Genomic DNA, 24,750 nt, shown 5'->3' on the forward strand with positions numbered 1-24,750 from the left:
TCGATTTGTACTTTATCTCCAGCCACTTTATCTCTCTCCAAGATTTGATACCTCTTCCTCCAGTTCTGTAAATATAATACCAAGTCATCACTGTTAAGAGCATGAATTAACATTCATAAGGGTGTGCCTTTTTTACATAAGTTTAATCTCACCACATGTGGAACCACAATGAGAATCTCTATACATCAAACCTGCACTTATAGTAGCGATGGATGCCTTGGAGAAAGAACGCTTCGTACTATGGTTTGTTGCTGCTAAAGTTTAGGAATAATGAGTTATGGATACATTTTATTGGTCAGGAAGCTTGTACCCCCGGAAGAGTGGGAGACATGATGTATTCTCGGTTTGACATCTTGCCATGCAAATAGATTTGGTGCGTTGCAGCTTTTAATAAATTGATTCATGTTGCTGTGTAACAAAATAATGTGTACGCCTGACTTAACCTTATTGATGCTTCTATGAAGACAAAAACCCAGCAGTAATTTATAGTCACCACTGAGCAGAGCTCAGATCAGATTAACTCCTATCAATGGCAATATGCAGGTATTCCTGAGGAATGGAACCGCAAGTCTCAGCTGGTTCTGAGGAGCAAAAAGTTTGAAGGTTTAACAAATTGTACAACAATGTTGTGAATTCTTTACCCAGTGAGGAACCAATCAGAATGTTGGGTTGAATCTCTTGGCCTCCTACAGTACTTTAATTGTTCTTGTCTATAATACTGTGCAAACGTATGGTTATGTCCTGGCCTGGGAATCATTTAAGGAAAGCTAATTATAGTAACACAAAAAGCATTAAAAAAAATCATTCACACTTTTACCGTTTACCGTTTTGTAAAGATGCAAGTGGAGCAATCAATTACTGAGACAATGGCATTGTGCTTGATACTGCCTGGATTGCCATGCACTGCTGAAAGCATCAGACGGGTCATTCATTCTTGTTTCAGTTAGACAAATTAAATATGGATATCTTTTTTTTCTCGTGTTATTGGGCCTGTTCAGAATAAAAGATGAATGAATGAGATAACCATCAGTTACTGATATAGTCATTTATGACTGGAATGTGTGTTGTTTTTTTGTGGTGTGTTTTGTTGTGCTAAAAATCGCCATCCATTGTGAGCCTTAAATAAGAACCTTTCATCTCTAATGGTTTTTTTTTTATATATATAAAAAGTATTGTGCTTTATAAAACATAGTATTAATCTTGACTTCAATTTAAGTACTTCAGACACAGTTAGTCTTCTGCGTCTGGAGTACTCATTGCTAAATTTGTAAGATAGAGTGTAAATTACATTATAATGTCATTTGTAGCAGGTCATAGTTGATTAGAAGTCAGTGCTATAGATGTTCGGGGATAGAAGCCCACACTGTATGTATGTGAGGCTGTATGTGCTATTCCCCCATTGGAAATAGTATGCAGCTTAATGCCGTGAACTGATATGAAACAGCATATATTCACACAAAAGAAGTGACACTGACACCAAACCGTACATAATTAGCAGTTAGAAATTAACTTTGTTTTTCTTTCTTTTTCACAAAATCATTTGCCACAATGTGTGACACTTTATTTCAGCCATTTAAGGTAGTTCTCCTTTTCACACAGTGCTGAATATTTTTTATTGATGATGAACCATTAAAAAAAAAAAAGTTAAAATAATCAATTCTCAGTGATAAAACAAAACAGGAAGAACCGTCAGATGATCAAGTTTAATGTCCAATTTATTTTTCTTTTTTATAACTTGAAAACTGGAACAAGCTTTGTTTTAAACGAGCGTACAATGAAATGGCAGACACATGCTGAACTCAACAATGAGACAGTACGGTAAAGAAAGACCATATTCTTGTACAGATAAAGAAACAATAAATATTTCACCTAGCCATGTTGGAAAGACCTCTAGCCGTTCCAACATTTTATCCATAATAAAAAAAAAAAAGTGCTCGTTTTTCAAACAGAGCGCAAATACCAAGCAATAATAAATAGTTTCAAACTTGTAGTAAAAGACAAAACCTCAAAAAACAACAAAAGCTCATACAATAATAGAAAAAGGTAATAAAAATATTTTGCCTTGCCGTACAAATGCAAACAACTTAATTGACATTTAATTTTGCTTTGCAGTTCTGAAAATACAAAGAGCACCATAATGATGAGGCTGCCTGCAATACACAAAATGGCGGACTGTCTTTTACCGTGGGCTGGGATGAAATGCTGGTGACCGTTAAAAAAGGAAAAAAATCAGACGAAGGGAGAGAGCTACGGCACGGGAGCTTGCAGATTGTGCTTGTGTTTTGGATTCAGGGGTCATGAAGGATGGGGGCATTTATTTACTTGTAATTCCAAAATGTTATAATTGTGCTTGTTGCATGAATTTGACCTAAAGGAACACTCTACTATAGAGTCATACAGTGTGATGCACAACATGCTGGCCATAAAGAGACTTTGCATTTGCTGGTGAAGTTTATACATTATATAGAACGTTACTTTCAAACTTAATGGTTTGACTTTCAACTAGAGCCACACCATCCATTAGGCAACCTAGGCTCCCGCCTAGGGTCAGTGAGGCCAGGATCGCTGTAACCCATTTTTCAGAAAAAAAATGTATTAGATAAATTAAAGTAGGCAGAGGCTCTGCCTCCTGGGATGTCCAATGTTTTGTGGGGTAATTTTTTGTTTCTTTTTATCTATGTCTGCCAGGAGGGCATTTGAAATCTAAACAGCATAAGGCTGTCAATTTAGTGTTCCCAGAATTACGGTATTATGGGAAAGGAGCAGAATTTCATCTCAGCCCATCAAACATTCAGGAGTTTTATGGAATGTACAAAAAGGAGTGACGAGCAAAGCAGACACTAATGGGCTGGCAAGACCGGGGTTCATATTAGGTCCTGTTCTGACAGGGGATGGCTGTGCCTGGACCATAAAACATATTAATACAGTTGCTTCTGCATTATCATTTAACCAGTTTGTGTTACTTAAGTACAACATATAGGGAAAAAGGATAAGGTGTAAGGTTTGAGAATAACGCTCTATAAGAGGCTTTCCTGGAATCTTTACAGGTATGTGGAATGTTCCTGTCTTTATACAAAAACTTTGATATTATTTTACATGGATATTACGTACCAATCAGTCAATACCTGCTGAGGCCTTGATACAAGGTCCAGGCACCTTATAGTTTGTTACATCCCTGTAGGAACAGTACTTATTTTGTAGGCTGATCATGGAAAAAAGAATGTACAACTAAAATTACCGGTGAACAAAATATTTAAGCCATTTTGTTTCAATTACCCAGAAGCTGACAAACAACTTCCTTTTTTTATTTTATGTACAGTAAGGACTTAAATTACAAATTTATTTTTTTTCCCTTTTTTTTTTCAATATTTTATCCTGCCAAATTAAAAAAATATATTATGGCAGCCTGTTTATTTCTTTTTTTTTTTTTTTTTTCAAATTCACTAACAAAAAGGTACATTTAATCCTTTTAAAAGGACAAGCGTACAGTTAAAAAATTACAAGCTCCGGTAAAAATACAGCAAGTGCCTACATCATGTGAACCAATCAATATCAATAACCATTCCAGAAGAGGGAAGGGGCGGGAGGGAGAGGGAGGAAAATTAAGCACAGTTCAGAAACATAATTTTTTTTTCTGCAAAGCAATAACAATATTAAGCACTTTTTTTCTACTCACTTTTTCTACATGGTGTAGCAATCACCTTTTAATCCCCAAATACAAGTTTCTATACAGTTTGAAATAAAAAAATTAACACCCAAGGCAGGAAAATAAGTACTAAAACTCAGACTTTACAATTACAGTGACAAGAACAATGTTATAGACCCACCATTTAAGTTTTTTTACTGCAACATTTTTCAAGGATTTTTTTTCTGGTTTTGTAAAATGCCCAGGCATTCTCCATTATTACAAATACTGGTCCACTTTTACAGTAATCAAGAAATTTTAATATATATAATATATACTAAAACCCCGTCACCAAAAATAAAAAAAAAGAAAAGAAAAATAAACAATATACACATGTCCATTATGGCATTTTATAACCTATTAAGCAAACTTTGAAAAAGAAATGATCGTCCAAACACACATACACACAGTTATTTATTTTCTTTTTTTTTTACCCTTGTACGTATTGAATACTGTAAACGTATTTTAAGACAGAGTGCACTAAATTTAACGTTAAAATAATAATAATAAAAAAAAAATAGCCGTTGTTCCTGAATTGTTTTTTCCCCCATTCAACGATAACTGGTAAGTTGTGTCATTTCATTTTCAATTCAGCAGTAAATAATTTTCATTCCGTTTTCTAAGCAGCGTTGTCCTGAAAAGAAACAAGGCTGACAATAAATCAGCTAGAGAAGGTTCAAACTTGTGCTGAGTAAACATCTTCGTTAGATTGGGTCTTATGGCATTATTGTGTCCACTATCGTCAACCAGAATTTTTTTTTAATAAGTAAAATGTGGCTTTTGTTTGTTTTTGTAAAAGAAATGTACTTTTCTTGTATTACTATTTTTTAAAAGTCCTTTTTTTGTTTCACAAAAATTGTTTTGCATTTGTCTCAAGAGACTCACATAGGAAGATCAGTTTTCAAGGCACTCACAAAAAATCGAATGGCAGTAGACAAACCGTCCAATAAATTATATATATATATCTTTTATAGTGCCAGCATTGTGAATGCCATGCTTAGCAACACTGGCACTTAATCTCAGGTGTTCCCTTATAGAGTTTCAACCCGCCATCGGGTTGCGTAGGAGAATAGGCTGTAATTTCTTGTTCAGAAGCCATGGAAAACAGAAACTCAAGTTTTAAAGTGCGGTCAACAAAATTAAAATGGATAACCTTTTGATCTCTGCTGTCCTCCTGGTGCACGCAAAGAAAAAAGAAAAGAAAACAAAAATGGAAGAAGGATCTTAAAAGCAGGTGTCATTATTGGAACTTTCATTACTTAGAAATAAATAACATTTTCAATTCATAGTCCACAATATATGCAATCAGCAACCAATGACAATGACAATACGTTATAGATTGAATGGCAGAGATGACCCTTCAGCCTTTCAGCACTGAGAGAACTGCAAAGCACTGCAGGTGGGTTCTGCATTTAAAGGGTTAACAGTGCTTTTTTTTTAAATAAAAATAAATAAATAAGTAAAAAAAAATTGCCATTTGCTTGCTGGAGTGACCTGTGACACAAATGCTCATAGAGCCAGGTGTTGCAGGTCACTTAAGCAGCAAAAATATTAAGTATATTTTATTACATATAGCAGATTGCATTCAAGCTGGGAGCATGACTTAAAAGTACGCCTCTCTCACTGTACTCCTGCTGTATATGGAAAGTTAAGGATGTAATTGAATGAAAAAAAGGAAAAAAAAAACTTGTTTAATGTTACTTTCCTTGCTTTTATGTGTACACACTCAAGATTCTCAAGTATAGAGGTCCTCAAATTTTAGCTTGCATTTTAACTGTTGCTCGTGAGACCCTACCATGCAATATAATTAAGTGCTAAGATTTTAAAGATTGTAATCCGCTGTGTAAATATCTCTGACCCCATCTATTAAGAAATGGCAAGATAAATGGGAAACCAGTAACAACTGAAATCAAATAGCTGATGGCTTCTTTGCAAGAAATTACATAGATTTAGCTTAAATTCCAGAAACGTAGCAGCCCAAAATGATAATTTAAAATACAATTCTCCACTAATAGGACAAAAGGGGCTACTAACGGGATGGGTGGGGTAGTTGCTGGTCCCTGCAGCACAAGAGGGGGTTTTAACAAGGATGCGCAACAAAAAAAAAAAAACAATAATAATAATAATAGTAAAAAAATAATAGAAAAGAAATAAAAACAGCTAAAATAAAAAAGTACCTGCACATGCCAAAATGACAAATAAAACCCAAATAAATACAGAAATTATTGCACAGTTAAAAGGCTCCACAATTTTTACTGCCTTATTCAACCCTCAGGTTTAAAAGAACTGCAAACACAGGTTATATTATAAGTGCCACTTTGCGACACCTAACATGTTTACGCTAAGTTATGCTTAAGAAGGCAGGTTAGGTCAGCTTTTCTCGGTTGGCAATAGTTAAATCTGTACAAATTAAATTGATTTAACCCATATAGGGGCCTTAGCTTCTTTCTGCCTGCTCAATTTTCACGTCATTTGTCAGCAAGTGTTCTCCGTGCCACTTTTTCATGTGTTTTTCCAGGGTGCTGTAAACACTGAAGGGCATCTGGCAAATGTCACAGCGGTACACCTCCTTACCTATCTGGCCATGTGTTTTCATGTGGCGCGTCAGCTTGCTGCTTTGTGCGCATGCGTAGTTGCAGAGCTCGCATTTGTAAGGCCGCTCCCCAGTGTGGCTCCGACGGTGGACCGTGAGGTTGCTGCAGTTCTTAAATACTTTGCCACAGAACTCGCATGTATCACTCCTTCTCCCTTCCTTTGAGCTGGGTCGGCCAGGGCCTGGTCCGCCGATGTGAGGTGTACTGCCCCCGCTTGCTGTCCCACTCCGCCCTGAGAGACCCCCGTCCAGCATGTCACCTGGTGGAGTGGAGAACCGCAGGCTTCCGTTTTCTGAAGAGTGTTCAGAAGACGTTGCAAAAGGGGATTGTCGAGAGTCTGTGAATCCTAGAAACGGATCCTTCATGAAGTGCCGTGATGCTGCATATCCAACCAGCCACTGCGAGTAAACGTTTTCTGAAGGAATTATCGTCGCTGGTGGTAAGTCTAAGTCCTTCTCAATTTTTATCCTTTTTGATGAGTTATTGAGGCCCGAGCCGGAGATGGGCATCGGTTTTCGAGGGAACAAGCCTGGGAAGGGTTCACCTGAGCCAAAATTTCTTCCGTTGATTGTCCCCTCTTCATTTCGGATGATTTCCCTTTCAACCCCATCTTCATCACCCGGAATTCTCCGACATAGGTCTCGTGGGTCAGAAGTCCGCTTCATGAAATGACTTCTCTTCTGTTTGTCATTGAGCATGTCATTATACTGGTGCATGTTCGCTATGTTTACATTTTCCATCACTTTACCAAGGATGAGGGACTTCTCGTCATGGATAGCCTTAGCGCCATTTTCGCGATTACGGCTTATTTGCGAGTCCATACTGAAGCTTGACTCGGGTCTACTTTCATTCTCCAGTTCCTCCTCCTCCTCCTCTTCTTCTTCCTCCTCCTCTTCTTCTTCATGGTCATGGCCTAAGGAACGGTCGCTTTCATTTCTAAAATCTGTCTCATTGGATTTCACTCCTTCTCCTGTAAGCTCACTAGTGCCCGGCTCTGGCGAGCTTGTAGCTGATAGTCCATCATCAGACCTGCCAGTCATTGAGCCGGCTTTGTGCATATGCGTTTTCATGTGGCGTTTCAACTTGCTTGCCTGCGAGCATGCGTGATCGCACAGCTGACATTTATACGGTTTCTCCCCCGTGTGACTGCGACGGTGAACTATAAGATTGCTCTGAAACTTGAATGTCTTGCCGCAGAACTCGCAGGACTTGCTTTTGGCCTGGGTTTGTGGTGGCGTTGTACTGGTTGGGGGCATTGGTGGCAATGGTGGTGTACTCATAAAAGGGGATTTAGGGCTTGGCTGAAAGGGATTTAGTAGGCGATGCATAGGATTGCCACGGTTTGGAGACACCGGAGGAGGAGTGGAATTATTTCCTGCCAGTTCTCGTAGCCTTCGGGAAAAATCCATTGCTGGAGATTCAATTGCCATTGGATTTAGACGCATAACTCTGTCAAAGGCACTGGGATGCTGGGCAACTAACCCCATTTCTTCGGCACTAAGGCGGTGCGGGTCCAGGTGATGACGAGGGGGTGGGCTGAAGAGTGGTGGAGTGTTTGGGAGACGAGCCTCGGCGAATCCTGGATGATCACGTAGAATGGGTCCAGTCATTCGCAAAAGGTTAAAGGGATTGCTGTCTCCAAGGAAGTTCATCAGGGGGGACGGTGCAACAGTCTCCGGACCCAGAGGCGGGGGGATAGTAATTCGGGGTGTAAGGGAACTGCTAGTTGGGCTGGTCTCCAGATAGATGCGAAATCCGTGTGTGTTTTGAGCATGCTGAAGCAGGAACCAGGCGCTGTTAAAAGGCTGCTTACATGTTGTGCAAATATAGCTTGAAGGCTCATCTTTACCTAGGAGAAAGGAGAAATAAATTAAAATACTGCATTAAAGCCCCAGCAGGTTTTTAGCGGTCAACATTAGATTTCTAAGCATGCATGTCAGTATTGGTTGCATCTTTAAACAAGCCACCATAATTTAATTATGGAGCGCCTGACGCTTAATTTAAAGTGAGCCTGTCACTTAGACACTGCGGGCAGCCATTTTGTAGTGTGCACTAGTATTCACGATGTAGCTTCTCACTCTGCCAGGAGCCAATGACTCACACTCATGAATACGACTCACACCTGGCAACTATTAATTGGTCCATCATGTCACTGGTCGCTAGGAAACTGACAGCCCACCCACAACTGTACGTAGGTGACTGAGGCAATCTATTTGCTACTTTCTGCATTGAAAACAAGGCTGTAACAAATGCACCTGTAATTGTTATGACTGCTGCGCCATCTGCGTTCAGCCAGAGAGCGCAGTAATGAATGTTTGCTGATATACCTGCATTACACTGTTATCAGCTCTGCAGTGCAATGAACATGCGTGTAGAAAAAAAAAAACAATATCTGATCAATAAGTGCTTCAATGTACTTCACCTTAACACATTTACATTGATTATTTTTTTTTAATATACTGCAATTGCACAGCTGAGGCACTGTAGCCCTGTTGAGTATGGCATTAAGGCTTATCTGTTAATAAATGTCCACCCTTATCACTAGATTTATTTTAGATCATTCAGAAGTACAATAACACTGCGTAGAGGAAGGTTTCTGACATGTAGAAGCTGTTTTGTCCCAACAAATAATGCATGTATGAATGATTTGTGGTGCAATTGATAATTATTCAAAGAAAACATGGAAGCAATGTGGGGGGGTGGGGGACAAGTGTCGTTGTTTGAGCAAGACATGAAGCAAAAGTAAATTATGTTATGTTGAAAAGGAGGAAGATCTCGCATTGAAGAGTAGGCCAAAGGCAAGTTATGGAGACGGAAAGGTGGGACTGTATTATAGATGCTTGGAATCCCCACTTCTAATTATCATAGGAGTGAATGAGAAACTGGTGAGCTGCTGCTTCTCGAACTTCCAGACACTGTAGGGGCAGATTTACTAAAGCTTCTAAAACAGACAAGTGGAGGTGTTGCCCATAGCAACCGATCAGATTCTAGCTAACATTTCTCTATTGCATTCTAGAAAATGATAGATAGAAACTGAATGGTTGCTATGGGCAACACCACCACTTGTCTGTTTTAGAGGTTTTAGTAAATCCATACCTTATTACACTCTTTGAAAGCCATTATATGTAGGTTTTTGCCCACAAATATTATGTTTACTAATAATACTGAATGATATGTACTGTACACAGCATTTGTACAGATGTATGTACTAAGAATATACTTGTAAAAGACAAAAACGACAAGTCACAATCCTGCGCTTGTTCCTTAGCCTAATATATTTAAGGAGGGATGTCAGGGTGCGGAGGTGAGACCCTTGGGGGCTGGTGAATACTGGCAAGCTGAAGGGGGCTCATAATGGGTTATGTATATGCAAATGAGTGTAAGTGTATATGCATAATAACTAAGGCAATGAAAGGAAACCTCTGACAGGTTGCCATGGGTTACAGTACTGCTTTTATACTTTCCTGTGCATAAGTTTATTTTAAAAAAAATGTTCCTCTTTATATATATAAAATGTTCAAGCGTTATTTCTCAGCTAAGAATACACTTCATCATATCTGGGAGAGGAGGGCAATATGACATTTTTCAAGGCTCTCACTTGTAGTTCTCGAACTCACAAGAGGGTCACACCTTACATTTGCAGAGGTACACCAGGTCATGTTTTAAGATCAGAGCAGCAGCATGAAAACCTTCACACAGCCAAGCAATACATTATATTATGGCTGGCTAGCCAAGTGGATGAGAAGACATCACAATCCAATCACAGGCTACATAGTGTATGACTGCACTGCACTCACACTGTGATATCACTATCCAATCACATCCTAACCTGCTACCTAGGCTGTGCGACTGCACTCACACTGTGATATCACTATCCAATCACATCCTAACCTGCTACCTAGACTGTGCGACTGCACTGCACTCTCTATGACATCACCATCCAATCACAGACTAACCTGCTGCATAGACTGTGCGACTGCACTCACACTGTGATATCACTATCCAATCACATCCTAACCTGCTACCTAGACTGTGTGACTGCACTCACACTGTGATATCACTATCCAATCACATCCTAACCTGCTACCTAGGCTGTGTGACTGCACTCACACTGTGATATCACTATCCAATCACATCCTAACCTGCTACCTAGGCTGTGCGACTGCACTCACACTGTGATATCACTATCCAATCACATCCTAACCTGCTACCTAGGCTGTGCGACTGCACTCACACTGTGATATCACTATCCAATCACATCCTAACCTGCTACCTAGGCTGTGCGACTGCACTCACACTGTGATATCACTATCCAATCACATCCTAACCTGCTACCTAGGCTGTGTGACTGCACTCACACTGTGATATCACTATCCAATCACATCCTAACCTGCTACCTAGGCTGTGCGACTGCACTGCACTCACTGTGATATCACTATCCAATCACATCCTAACCTGCTACCGAGACTGTGTGACTGCACTGCACTCACACTGTGATATCACTATCCAATCACACCCTAACCTGCTGCATATACTGTGTGACTGCACTCACACTGTGATATCACTATCCAATCACATCCTAACCTGCTACCTAGGCTGTGCGACTGCACTCACACTGTGATATCACTATCCAATCACATCCTAACCTGCTACCTAGGCTGTGTGACTGCACTCACACTGTGACATAACTATCCAATCACATCCTAACCTGCTACCTAGGCTGTGCGACTGCACTGCACTCACTGTGATATCACTATCCAATCACATCCTAACCTGCTACCGAGACTGTGACTGCACTGCACTCTCTATGACATAACTATCCAATCACATCCTAACCAGCTACCTAGACTGTGTGACTGCACTGCACTCACACTGTGATATCACTATCCAATCACACCCTAACCTGCTGCATATACTGTGTGACTGCACTGCACTCTCTATGACATCACCATCCCATCACAGACTAACCTGCTGCATAGACTGTGTGACTGCACTGCCCTCACACTGTGATATCACTATCCAAACACATCCTAACCTAGACTGTGTGACTGCACTATGATATCACCATCCAATCACAGAATAACATGTTGCATACACTGTGTGACTGTCGCCGATTGGTAAGCGATACACACTTACCAATTGGCTGCTCGGTATGACTGGCCTGACATCATATATGGAAGGACATTTAAACTTGTGTACTGGGACGGTCGGCGGGTCGCCTGTACACACATTTCAGATATATTGGGTATCTGCTGTGCTGCAGAGCCGATCCGAAAGAGTCTGTGAACGACGTCGTTCACAAACATATCGGGTGTCCACACCTGTCAATGCACTCTCGATATATCTCGCTATGAGCGCTATATTGACAAGTCTGTATCCAGCATGATTGACTGCACTGCACTCACTCTGACATCATCATGGAGTCTCAGACTAACCTGATGCATAGACTGAGTGACTGCACTGCGCTCCTGTGTGACACTACAATCCCTACAGAAAGTCAGGAGGGTAGATTGCAGACCACTGAAAGGCTTCCTGTTGCCCTCAATGGAATTATGACGTATAAAATAACTATAGTATGTTATGTAAACATATTACATGCTGAAAAAAAAAATCAAACAATTCTTTGCAGAGGAAACAGTATGGCAAATGTGTGTTTCCATTCCAAGTAACATTCCCAAGCTACGGGAATGCAGAAAGTCGTCAGTCCTTAACACAACAGAGGCAGGTAGAGACAAGATAATTCTGCACTCGTCCTGTTCCCTATCTCACAAACCCCACAGTAATCTGGAATCTAATTTCTAAGCATCTATTTCTTACAGTGTGCCCCTTGTCGGCACAGAGTCTGGCTGTACCAAAATTCACGACAATGCAGCCTAGGTAATATTACCGCCTCGTTCCTCATGCCTCGAATATGTCCTCAATCAGGTGATAACACCTCACACTGACCTAGCCCAATACATGTTGTGTAGAGGGCACAGGAAGACTTTAATGGTAACTTGCTAGGTGCCAGCAACTTGTTAAAAGCACTAAGCTATAGGGAAGTCAGTTCAGAAAAGACGTTGAGATGTATAGCCCTCAGTTACATCCTGGCTGTCTATCTGTCCTTTAGGACATGGTGTAATTAGTCAGTATGATATCCCTGCTAACACAGCCTGCATTCGTGCTCCCAAATATACCATATGCTCAATGCTCTGCAGGAAAGCTGCAACAACTTGTATAAACATGAAAAGTTCCATTCAGGTAAACGAGGATTACGAAGGCTATTTAATTCAACTGAACTGGTCGTTTTAAATGGCAGGTCTGCGCACAGCCACTTGCTGGGACATGCTGACAAGAATTTGACCTCTCTTACCTGATGTCTCCTGATCAGGTAACACATGAGGTATGTAGCAGTACAAGCCTTCTATAAGGGCTGTGAGTGTGACTGTGCCTGGACACTTTGCTGGAAACTTAAAGGAGAACTGTCTCAAAATTGAACAGCTGATAAAACGATGTATTACAGCAACAAGATACAACGGGAGGGAAAGTTGGGCACTAGGGGGAGGGTTAGTGTTAGGCTACGGGAGGGTTTAGGTACTAGGAGGAGGGTTAGGCCTACGGAAGGGGAGGGTTATACACTAAGAGGAGGGCTTAGGGTTAGGCAGTAGGAGAGGGTTAGGCTACGGAAAGGGAGGGTTAGGGTTATACAATAGGGGGAGGTGTTAGGGTTAGGCACTAGGCGGAGGGTTAGGCTGCGGATGGGGAAGGTTAGGGTTATACACTAGGGCGAGGGGTTAGACACTAGGGGGAGGGTTAGTCTGCAGAAGGAGAAGGTTAGGGTTATACACTAGGGGCGGGGTTAGGCTCTAGGGGGAGGGTTAGGCTACGGAAGGTTAGGGTTATACACTAGGGGGAGGGGTTAGGCTCTAGGGGGAGGGTTAGGCTGTGGAAGGTTAGGGTTATACACTAGGGGACGGTTAGGCTATGGGAGGAGTTAGGGTTAGGCACTAGGGTGAGGGTTAGGCCACGGAAAGTTAGGGTTATACACTGGGGGAGGGTTAGTCTACGGAAGGGGAGGGTTAGGGTTATGCACTAGGGGAGGGTTAGGATACGGTATGGGAGGGTTAGGGTTGTGCACTAGGGGGTGGGTTAGACTACGGAATGGGAGGGTTAGGGTTATGCACTAGGGGAGGGTTAGGCTTCGGAAGGGGAGGGTTAGGGTTATGCACTAGGGGGAGGGTTAGGCTACGGAAGGGGAGGGTTAGACACTAGGGGGTGGTTTAGGCTACAGGAGGGGAAGGTTAGGCATCTGGACGACATAACCATGTCGACAAAATATACCACAGCCCAAAGGACAATACCAGTACAACATAATGCACACAAATCATAGTCATCAATATGAATATTTATTTGCAATCAGAAAGCAACTAAACAAAAAAAAAAAAAAAAACTTTCAAACATTCTAAAAAAATCCACCTAATCCAATAATAAAAAAAAAATACTTAGGGGTAAATTCACTAAAGTGAGAGTTTTTAGAAGTATAGATGTTGCCCATAGCAACCAATCAGATTCTAGCTATTATCTTCTAGAATGTGCTAGTTAAATGTTAAGTAGAATCTGATTGGTTGCTATGGGCAACATCTCCACTTGCCAAATCATTTTATGATTAAGTTATGCAGTGCTGTATGTTTCAGCAAATTTAACAAGCTAAAAAAAATAGCTAGGCTAGAATATAGGTTATGTTTATCATGCAAACACGTTGTTACCATGATCGAGGGGGTTCCAGTTGTATGGGAACATGCAGGCTACCAAATACAGAACCCTTACTGCAACGGTATAGCACACAAGCACTGGTGTTAGTGGTAATGGTAGAAAGGAGTAACCGTCGTACGTGTGCATGGTATGTCGGTTTGTGGCGCTTACAGAGGAACAGCTATGAGAAGCTGACTGACTTTCAATGCAAATGTAAATGATAGAGAGTAACCTAATTTTAAACTATTTTAAAGGGGCCTGTGGTTAACCAGAGTCATGCAAGGCCTGTTTACATATTTATTAAGAGCTGCTCCTCTAATGGTCTCTTGGTCATTCACAGCCGGTAAAATGACTTGCTAAAATCGGGTGTATTTTCCGGAAGGAAAGTTTCCTGGTTACTAAAGACCATTTAGATACTGGAAGTGACACTAGGGCGCCTGGACTGTATCTTTAGTTTCTAGTGGATGTGGGATGGGAGGATTGGGTTCATGGGATGAGATTGGAGCTTACAAAACATCCCAAGTCTATTATGGTTTGTGGTCGTCCTAATAGAAGCTTAAAGATGAAGGAAAAATCTGGATTCAAGCTTAAAAATAATTATAAAAAACAGATGGGGAGGGGGAAGATGACAGCTGCAAATAGGCTCCACAGCCAGTGTGGGTGTTTAAAGCCTTGAAGGGCCAACGTGGTTGGGTTTGTTTGCGCCAAAAAGGCCGGCGTACTATGTCCCAACAGAAAAAATAATAATTCTGTGCACAAAACTGGAGGCGTCTCACGATGCGCCCAGCTCTGCCAGGGTAGAGTGTGCGCCAGGAGAAAACAGTGGTATACTGCGCCAGGTTTACCCCAGGAGAAAGCATTTAGTATAGGTGCCTTGTTTAAGCCAGGAGACATGACACGGTTAGTAGTAAACGCTAAGGTCACAGTACTCAGGGCCTGATTCAGACCCGCTCGCGAGCGCTTGTGGTCAACGAGACCCTACCGCAAAGGTCTCGTCGCAAGCCCGATGGTCGCGATGGTCTTGACCACCGCGACCATCATCATGGACGCTCGCATAAGCTGTGGGTGGTCACCCACAGCTATGCGAGCGTCCAAGAGGCCGCTCCATTTTTAGGTAGGAGGGCCCTGATTCAGAGCGAGCGCTCTGGTCAGAGTGTCCGGCTCTGAATCAGGCCCTGAATTCTTACACAATATTGCACTTTATTGAAGTGTCATATATACGTAGTTCAGTCTGTTTCGGACAGCGTTATTAAGAAATAATACTGTGCAAAATAAAATTAAATGCAGGTGCAAACACAACATTAAAGTACAAATTCAGGCAAATTAATTACAAACACCCGTTGTCTTGCCTTTACAAAAAAATCAAATGGGCATAGTCCTTCAGGTCGTGGAAAAAAATGATTAAATCTATCAATTAAATAATGCGAAAAGACTGTAGCGGGCACACTAATAAGGAGAACTGGAGGCAGAGGATAGATTAAACCACAAGGCTGGGAGCTGGCCGTCGTGTATTTAGATCCCAAGCCTCTTATCTTCCCCTCTCGTACTCCCGTTTGCTTGGTTGGTTGTTTTCTTGGTTGGCTATTTAGTTGGGGTGGAAAGTACGGTAGAGCAGCTGATCGGGAGCATGCGGGATACCCCTATTCTTATTGTGTTGAGCACCTAGGGCGGACTCAGCTTATGCATGTCTGCTATGGTTGGTTGTGCATTGTATGGTTTTGCTTGTTTTCTGGCCTCAGCCTAAAGTCTTTAATAAGATTGCTTTAGATTGAAATAAATAGCTGCCCAATTTATAATTCACTGTGTCCGTCTCTTTATTTAATTGTTAAGCTTGTTGTTGTTATTTTATAGTGATCAACAGCGGCGGCTCCTACCTGCTACCTGCGGGGGGGCGGGGCGGTCTGGTCTCTGCGCGGGTCTGTGCAGCCCGGAATCACGATAAAGCACATGCGCACAAATTGACAAGCAGCCCGGGCTTCTAGGAACTGCATTGGCTGCGTTCCCTAGAAGCCAGATAAGGCTGCCATTATAGGTGGGGAGTAGAAGAGCTCTCTCTGCTAACTGCAGTCCAGACTGGCAGTCCCAGCGGGTGGTGAATTTTATAGGGGGGGTCTTTCACAACCCTGCAGCATCTTGGTAAAATCGGCCACTGGTTTTAGGTTATTATTAGTATGTGGCTGACATGTGGGGGGATACCCTTCACCTGATAGGATGTTTATAACATCAGTGGGGTTATAATCAGGATCCCTACGGTCACAATACCGACAGCGGTATCCCAACACATTCTGGCAGTAAGTATTAGGGTTAGCCTTATGTTTAGGGGAAGGGTTAGGGTTAGGCTGGGGGAGGGGAGGGTTGGGCTGCAGAACGGGAATGTAAGGGTTAGGCTGTGGGAGGGAAGGGTTAGAATACTTACCTAAATCTGTCTGGATTTTGACCATCAGGATGCAGCTGTCGGTAATCTGACCGTCAGCGTCCCGTACCCAACCCCATAAGTGGGAGGAGGTCAAAAGACAATCAGAAGCAGCTGCTGATCATTACCGTCAGTAGTGCATATTGTTAACTAGGTGTCGAGTACCCACCAGTGATAAGGTGCCTAGCTGGCGCATAAGCGTGTTTTTGTTGTACTTGTACGAACACACCCTTACTGTGCGCTGTCACTGGCGGAACGCCTTCTCCTCCCCCCCGTTCCGCACCCTACAAAACTAAGAGGTGTAAGCCTAAATGTGATTACATTTACATACGGATGGGAGCGTAGGAATTTTTTGCGCAGTACATAAAAAGGCGCTTATGAACAACACTACGTCAGGCCGTGACTGTGTGTTAGGATGTGTCGCTCTCTCCCTCTGACTGCTGAGACCCTACCCGAATGGATGTATCAGTACTCGCCCCTATTTTTCCCCCTCTGAACGCGTAACAACAGAACTATGGCCTTAATATTCACGGATGATGTCATTTGAGGACATCGGCTGCCATCAATTAAAGAGTTACGGCTGAGTTTTCAAGGCTAACTCGTTATGTCTGATAGGTGCTATTCTTCTCACATTCCACACAAAGGGCACAAAGAACGATCTGAGCCAGCCAGACGGGTTTTCAAGAGTGACCAAAACTGTTAAATAATTCCCCTTGTTGACTGTCTTACAAGTACCAACGAGCGTGATGTTTAACCACCTATAGGAACAAAAAGAGTAGTTCTACCAAGGTTCCAGATTATTTACATCGAGCAAGAAATAACATAGGGGTCTATTCCCTCCTTTGGGTTATAAGGATAATCGAAGTCAATGGGGAGCAACGTGGTCCGCGACCACATAAAGGGCGGGATGCAGCGACGGGAGAAATGCGGTCAAGCCCCCAAAATGCGGATTTGACGCCATTTCTCGTACGCACCAAGCCTTGGCATGCGATGCACTTCGGGGCTTGGTTGCAGCGGGTAACGTCAGCTTCTGATGGCGTTACCCAATAGCAGCCTGTGGGGTTCTCTCCGCAGAGTGCTGTGAGAGGGATCCCTCCCAGCACTCCACACGGCGCATGCGCAGTAGGACGCCAGAAGTCCCGGAAGTCCCTCATTCGTAAACGGACGCTCTTACCGAGAGAGCGGTCCTCTGCGCTTTCTTTCATGCATACCGGCGAAGAGCTTCGCATCCCGAATGTAATGCATCATGCATCCCGCCCAAGGCCGCAGACTGAGTGACTTCTAAGCATCTTTAGTAACTTAAATGAAGGGCAGCGTTACTACTTACAATGCACACATTTCCCTAACGTCCACTGCGTTAACTATATATATCAGCATTCGACTGCTATCAGCATCAGATGTCACGTTTTATTCGGATATTATCTACAAGACGTTGCACAGATATTATCACTTAAGGACCGTAAAGCATCCTTTAACACAGCCGAATAGGAAACCCGAAATCAGCTGGCATATTGTGCTTTCCCCTGACTAGATTAAAAACTAACCTTCATTGTGTATTAAATATTCTCATACTGGACATTCCCTGCCGTACCAGGCCTACTCTGGAGCTCCGACAGCCCAGACCCTGTCCCAGAGGCTGTAAATCTTGTTTAAAGGCGATGCACATTTAGCTGTGTGGAGATAATTGACACCATGCCGGTATTACATAGGTTATCTAATACAAAAGGGACTCATTAGAGGTGCAACTACAAACAAGAAGTAATATACATATATTGTTCAGAGTGACATTATAGAAAAGTGATCAGGTCTGCGGGGATTTTATATAGCACTAGAATACAACAGGCGAGCACTTGTACATTTGCCTCACTTGTCTCTGAAGTTAAAGGTTACTCCCTCGATCTGAATTGATAATAAAACATAATAGGCCGAGGTCGCCGGAGTAAGTTTGAACGTTTCAATTGCTTCTAATAACGGAAAATTGCAGGGTAAGAGCTGGACCTTGTAATTGCCGGTGACTTCCAGACATGCCCCTATCATCCCGCAGATAGAACGTAGGCACTGTGCTTATGTGAAGTACACCACCTCTCCTAGCGATTACCCTCAGCTTCTCCTGCCTAGAAACACCAACGATGCTAATCTGTGGTTCTCCGAGCGGAACTGCAAGTGCCAGCAGGCTGTGCTGGCACTTGTAGTCCCAAGGCAGCTATGGTGCCACCTACTGGGTATGAAAATGATCAGAGAGACCCCTTGGAATGTTATCTAACTATCTTTGCCTTCTGATGGAAACGAAGTTGCACAGAAAAGAGCAAAGCGCAGATCAATTAATAGGAGATGGCGTGTGCCGCTGACATCGTGTCTTAACTCACAGTGCAGGCGACACAATGAGCGAAGGTCTGGTAGCGCTAATAAAAAATAAAAATAAAAATTAATCGGAGAGGCGCAGGATGGCAGAGGTAAGGTTTTCACCTTGTCTGAATGTGAGAGCCTGTTCAGGTTAACCAACTGCAGCGTAAGAATAAACTCCTGCAGACTTGTCACCAAGCACAAAAGTCATCAGCAACTGAATGTTCTCTCCTGCACCGCAATTAAGACGAATCAATACGACGTGCCACAAATGGTATTTTATTCTCAATAAGAACTCGGGCTGAGTTTATTCAGAATATTTTACAGCTTCCCTGGGGGATTTTGGTCCAACGCAGATGGCAAGTAAAAGTACTCTGCCTAGGGCTAGAGCACATTATGCTAATTCTAATGTCAGATGTACTTTAATATACAGCTCTATTTAATCACCCCATTATTTCACATTTCCATATGAAAAAACCTGCGGCACTTCGGCAGAGCTTTCAGTCGCTAACAATGCCAACTTCCTTCATCTGACTGACTGAGGAATAGAATGGCGGCGCAGGTCAATCTCGCCGGGCTGGATATTACTGCTGTTTTCACCCTTCCTGAATTTAAATCCCGGCTGATGGAATGAATAAAGATGCTAGAGGAATGCCCGGCATGCGCGGCGCTGCGTGTGAGAGATGGGCTCCTGCAGGGACCAACCGAGTCACTACGGTGACTAGGAGAGAATTCATCTGCAGTCAGCACGCCGCAAGCTCCCAGCCCCTGCAAATACACCTGTCAATCGCGGCGCATTAGCTCTGCTCCGAAAACGACGCAGCGTTGCCAGCAAATCGCCAAATCGGCTGGAGTTGGCGCGCGTGGCTCTGTGCGCTGTTTGGCACGTGGCCAAAAATACACGACACGGAGCATGAGACATCCAAGTGAAAGTGTAGCATTTACGCGTGCCATGATTCTATTTAATATATCCATGCTATTGTACAATATAAAACTAGTGTGTGTAGGAATACTTGTACACAAACACATTCACATAAAAATAAACACACACACATACACACATATATAAATATAAACACAAATATATAAATGTAAACATACAAACATACACACAAAAACATATATATGTATATATAAATATTTATATATATTTCTGATATTCTCATTATCAACCAGGCCAATGAACATGTGATCATGCCATATATTTCAGGTCTATCCATTAAGTTAATTATTATTTATTGTTAATTATTATTGTTGTTATTAACTTTTATTTTCAAGTTCGCAGCTAGAACTGTAATTTGTTCTTTTGGCACCGGGATCTTGTCTATACTTATTTATTTATTACCAGTTATTTATATAGCGCACACATATTCCGCAGCGCTTTACAGAGAATAGTTGGCGATTCACATCAGTCCCTGCCCCAGTGGGGCTTACAATCTATATTCCCTATCACATGCACACTAGGGTTAATTTTTCTGTTTGGAACCAATTAACCTACCAGTATATTTTTGGAGTGTGGGAGGAAACTGGAGCACCCGGAGGAAACCCACGCAAGCACAGGGAGAATATACAAATTCCACACAGTTAGGGCCGTGGTGGGAATCGAACCCACGACCTCAGTGCTGTGAGCCAGTAACGCTAACCATTAGGCAGTACTTGCATTAAACGCACCAGATTTTGCACCAGCCAAACATTACACAGTGCTAACGAGGGAGAGGTCAGTAGCATGAAATGTATATAGAATCCTTTGAAGAGATTACAGCTGGAACCACAGAGGAAAATTAAATGAAGTACAATAAATAAATACAAGAGGGGGGGAATAAGAAAACAGACTGAAATAAAAGTTGGATTAAAAACACTACAGCACTACGCAAAGCTGCTAAACTTTGCGCAGCTATCCACAACCATGTACCGTATGCGAAACGCGAGCCCGGGAGTGCGAAGGCTCTAACGCGCTACACTTAAGAGTGAAAAGTTCTGTGTGTGTCTTTTTTTTGGCTTAGAAATTACTGTGGAAAATGCATCCAGGCAAAACAGAATGCTTTCCTTTTCTGGATCAGAATTCATTACATAAGAGGCTGAATAAAAAGAATGCAAAGAATCTAAACTCCTAAGAGAGCACGTTGCCTAAAAGCTATTTTTAAAACAATCAGTGCCTCAATAGAAACACTGGAATGAGAGTCAAATTTTCCTCTATTTGCAGAAGTGCGCCGGGTTTTCACTGGAAAGCCGCCTGTGTTTTGTTTGGCTCTGGTTCATACACTGCCTTGGCAGGCTTTCCTTGGATAACACACGGCGAATATCTCTCTTGCAATACAGTAGCACTCTCATTTCAACTGTCCCAGCCACGCGTACTCTAATAACACAGCGAGAGAGGCAAAATCCTCCTGACTGCCGCTCGCCTGAGAGAACAGGAAGGAGAAATCCTAGCAGCATTCATTTCTTTCTCTCTCTCTTTCTATGAAAATTAAGGATTTACAGGAGGAGTAGGCGGAGGCGATGGACTATGTCTGTGCATTGTTCTATGGTGCAAGAGAGAAAGAGAGGAGCAATATTCTCGTTTTAATGAAAGAGCGTCTTTTTCTTGCCAGAGCATTCCTGTCTGTTTCTGGTATTTTTTATTTATTTTTATGTTTTAATCGGCTGGGGTTTTCCACGACAGTCCGCAGTTATGAAGCGAATTGTGATGCCTCCTGGCAAAAAAAACATAAGACGTGCTGACAAATCCCGAAAATCTTTGGATTTTTTTATTTTTTTTGCAGTTCACGAGATCGCAGCTGGTGGTTCGTGGCAATCTGTGCCATGCAATATTCATTTCGCTTTATCTTCTAGGCAGGCAATAGTCCAAAGACGGAAAAAAAAAACCCTTCCCATTTCAAAATATTCCACTTTCCGCTAGGATTAATTCAAGGCGAAAGAGAAAAAAAAAATCAACGGATTACGCGATGTATAAAGCATTGCGACGCTGCAGTATGGCGAGCTAATGGTGCATACACGGTCAGATTTTTCTTGGGATCTGAACGATAATGATTTTAAAAATCGTTCAATCGTTCATATCTGTAGGAAAATCTGACATGTTTGTCAGATGAACGATGCGCGTTCCCGCTTGTCAGATAACGATATCTGACATCTGATGTCTTTGCAGTCAGATTTGGACGATTCCATTCATTTTAATGCAGTCAAAACATCGTTCATGGTTCAAATCGTTCAAGTCGTTGGTCAAATCGTTCAGATCGTTCAAATCGTTCATCTGATAAATCTGACCGTGTGTATGCACCTTTTGAGAGTATTAGTAACCATTGTCTAGATTTCCCAGAATCCTCCCTTTTTTTCCACAGAAAACCCTGTTACCTGAACTCAGTGTCAGAAATGACACAACTTTTGGACGCCAGAAAGTTTAGTAACACCCTATACATCACTTTTACCTCAGCAATTACAAATATTCAGGGTATTCCTTTAATAGGCTCTCTATATTATACTTATTTAAAAATGGATTTCTCTATCATAGTTTCAGCTGCAATTTTTCCATTTTTCTCACCCATTGCTCACATTATAATTCTACTTACTCCGACGCAATATTCCTACGGCTAGAATGCATCACTTTCATAAGAAAGTGCTCACCTGTGAGCCATTAGAGCTATTATAATAGTCAGCGTCACCGCGCCCATTTTGTGGGCTGAACCAATATTCGTTGTCAATGGAGCCTATCCATTCATTCAGGACAGACAATGGTGCTTAGACGTGGGCCACCCATGGCTATATAAGGAGGAATATTAGTTCAACCTTCAAGATGGCAGCTGCCGTTGAGCTCTAATGACAAACGCCTTTCACTCCAAGGTGAATAGACAGAAATATAGGCGATGCTTGGTATACGGTATAAGGCTTTTGTATGAAAACCTGCATCTTTAAATATAAATATGCAAAAAAAAAAACAAGATGATGTGAGAGAGCGTCTGAAGCTGTTTATTTATGCGTATACTAAGGTAGGCTTTGATGTACTTCCTAGCACAGCATTGATTGCAGAACGTCTCTACGAAAGCCGTTTGAGTCGGGGAAGGTCAGACTCATAAAACTGGTATTTACTGTAAGTGTTCTATTGCAGTTCAACCGGGTTACTGCTGCCTCTGATTCAAATGAACGCGACGACTGTAGAAATAAACGTGTCACTTACTGTCCCCTTTCATGTCGACATGCAAACCTCAAATGCAGCCCTTTAAGCCAAGTATCTTGATAATTCAGATGCATTAGTAAATGTGCCTATTTTATGTTTATTTAATGGCTGGATAAATGTAATCCTCACGTTTCATCTGTAGTTCTGGAAATCGTGTGTGGCTCTGTGAGGAAGGGCCCATTTCTCCTAGATAAATATCGTAAGGGGGGGGGGGGGGTTGGGTGTACCTTAGGAAAACAATTAAAACTAGAAGGTAATAAATGATGAAGAGGCTTATGAGGAGACTCCTGGCCTGCTTCCCAGTATTCATTCATCCGTGACAAAATCCCACAGCTCGGAGTCTTTTAGAGGGCAGCTGGGCAGTGAGGATGTCCGCGGCAATATAAATGGGAATTAGCTATGATCGAATGTGCTCCTCGTATTCTCCATAGAACATGTTATTTTTTTCCCCCTTTTCTGAAATACATGACAAATGATACTGTTTCTAGGCAACAGAACGGATGATGGGATTTAAAGTTCCAGCACAAGGCGATGTCTACCTCTGGATCATTTAGGGACAACTCAAAGGACAGGATTTTAGGCTGTACTCATTAATAAAATTAACAGGACGTCTGTGCGCTGGGGGTGTACATTACTGTCACTGACATTACACAGACATAGCACTCACTGCTATGGTATAGGTGTTATGTCTCTATTACTGTCTATCTCATATCCTTCTACTGTATATGTCTCATATCTATATATATATCTCATCAATCTACGTATCTAGCATCTATCTCGTATATTTCTACATATCTCATTATCTATCTATCTATCTATCTATCTATCTATCTATCTATCTATCTATCTATCTATCTATCTATCTATCTATCTTCTGTCTATATCAATCTTTCTATCTATCTATCTATCTATCTATCTATCTATCTATCCATTGCATCTAGCCATTGCATCTAGCGTCTATCTCATATCAATCTATCTAATATCTATCTACCTTATACCTAATATCTAGCTATCTACTGTATCTAGCATCTATCTATATCATATATATCTCATTATCTATCTACCTACCTATCATACCTATGATCTATCTCATATCTATCTACTGTAATTATCATTATCTCATATCCATCTTTCTATCTATCTATCTATCTATCTATCTATCTATCTAGCTAATATCCATCAATATATATCTCATCTTTAACTATCTATTTATCTATCTACAGTATCCATTTATCTCACAGCTATCTAATAGATAACTATCTATCTATATCCATCTACCAAATATCTCTTTCTATCCCACATATCTATTTAACATCTATCTATCTCATATCTATCTAGCTCTTATCTATCTATATAATATCTAATATTCATCTCTATCTATCTATCTATCTATCTATCTATCTATCTATCTATCTAGCTCTTATCTGTCTATACAATATCTATCTATCTATCTCATATCTATCTAGCTCTTATTTGTCTATATATCTATCTAGTGTCCATCTCTATCTATCGATCTATCTCATATCTATCTAGCTCTTATCTGTCTATATAATATCTAATATTCATGTCTGTCTATCTATCTCATATCCTATCTATCTATCTATCTCATATCTATCTAGCTCTTATCTGTCTATATAATATATATCTAATATCCATCTCTATCTATCTCACATCTATCGTCCGTCCATCCATCCATCTATCTAATATCTATCTAATATCTATCTATCTCATATCTATCTATCTATCTATCTATCTATCTTGCTGTAATTAGATTGTAGGTTTCAGATCTATGTCAGTGTTACTGATAAATCTC

At 41.5% G+C, this 24,750-nt stretch overlaps 1 protein-coding gene across 4 annotated transcripts in view; it reads right to left on the reverse strand.

Annotated features, from left to right (window-relative positions):
- Positions 1-1,684: 1,684 nt before the first annotated feature.
- Positions 1,685-24,750, reverse strand: part of BCL11B (BCL11 transcription factor B) — a 123,338-nt gene continuing 100,272 nt past the window's right edge. For 2 of the 4 annotated variants that reach the window (XM_088464277.1, XM_088464280.1), the window contains exon 3: positions 1,685-8,128. In XM_088464277.1, coding sequence (XP_088320403.1) covers positions 6,123-8,128 — 2,006 coding nt within the window. In that variant the 3' untranslated portion in view covers positions 1,685-6,122. The remainder of the gene's footprint in view (positions 8,129-24,750) is intronic. The other 2 variants (XM_088464278.1, XM_088464279.1) reach the window with 2 other exon arrangements.

This window comes from Taudactylus pleione, unplaced genomic scaffold (assembly GCF_031769625.1).
Source record: "Taudactylus pleione unplaced genomic scaffold, aTauple2 ptg001628l, whole genome shotgun sequence".
NCBI lineage: Eukaryota > Metazoa > Chordata > Amphibia > Anura > Myobatrachidae > Taudactylus > Taudactylus pleione.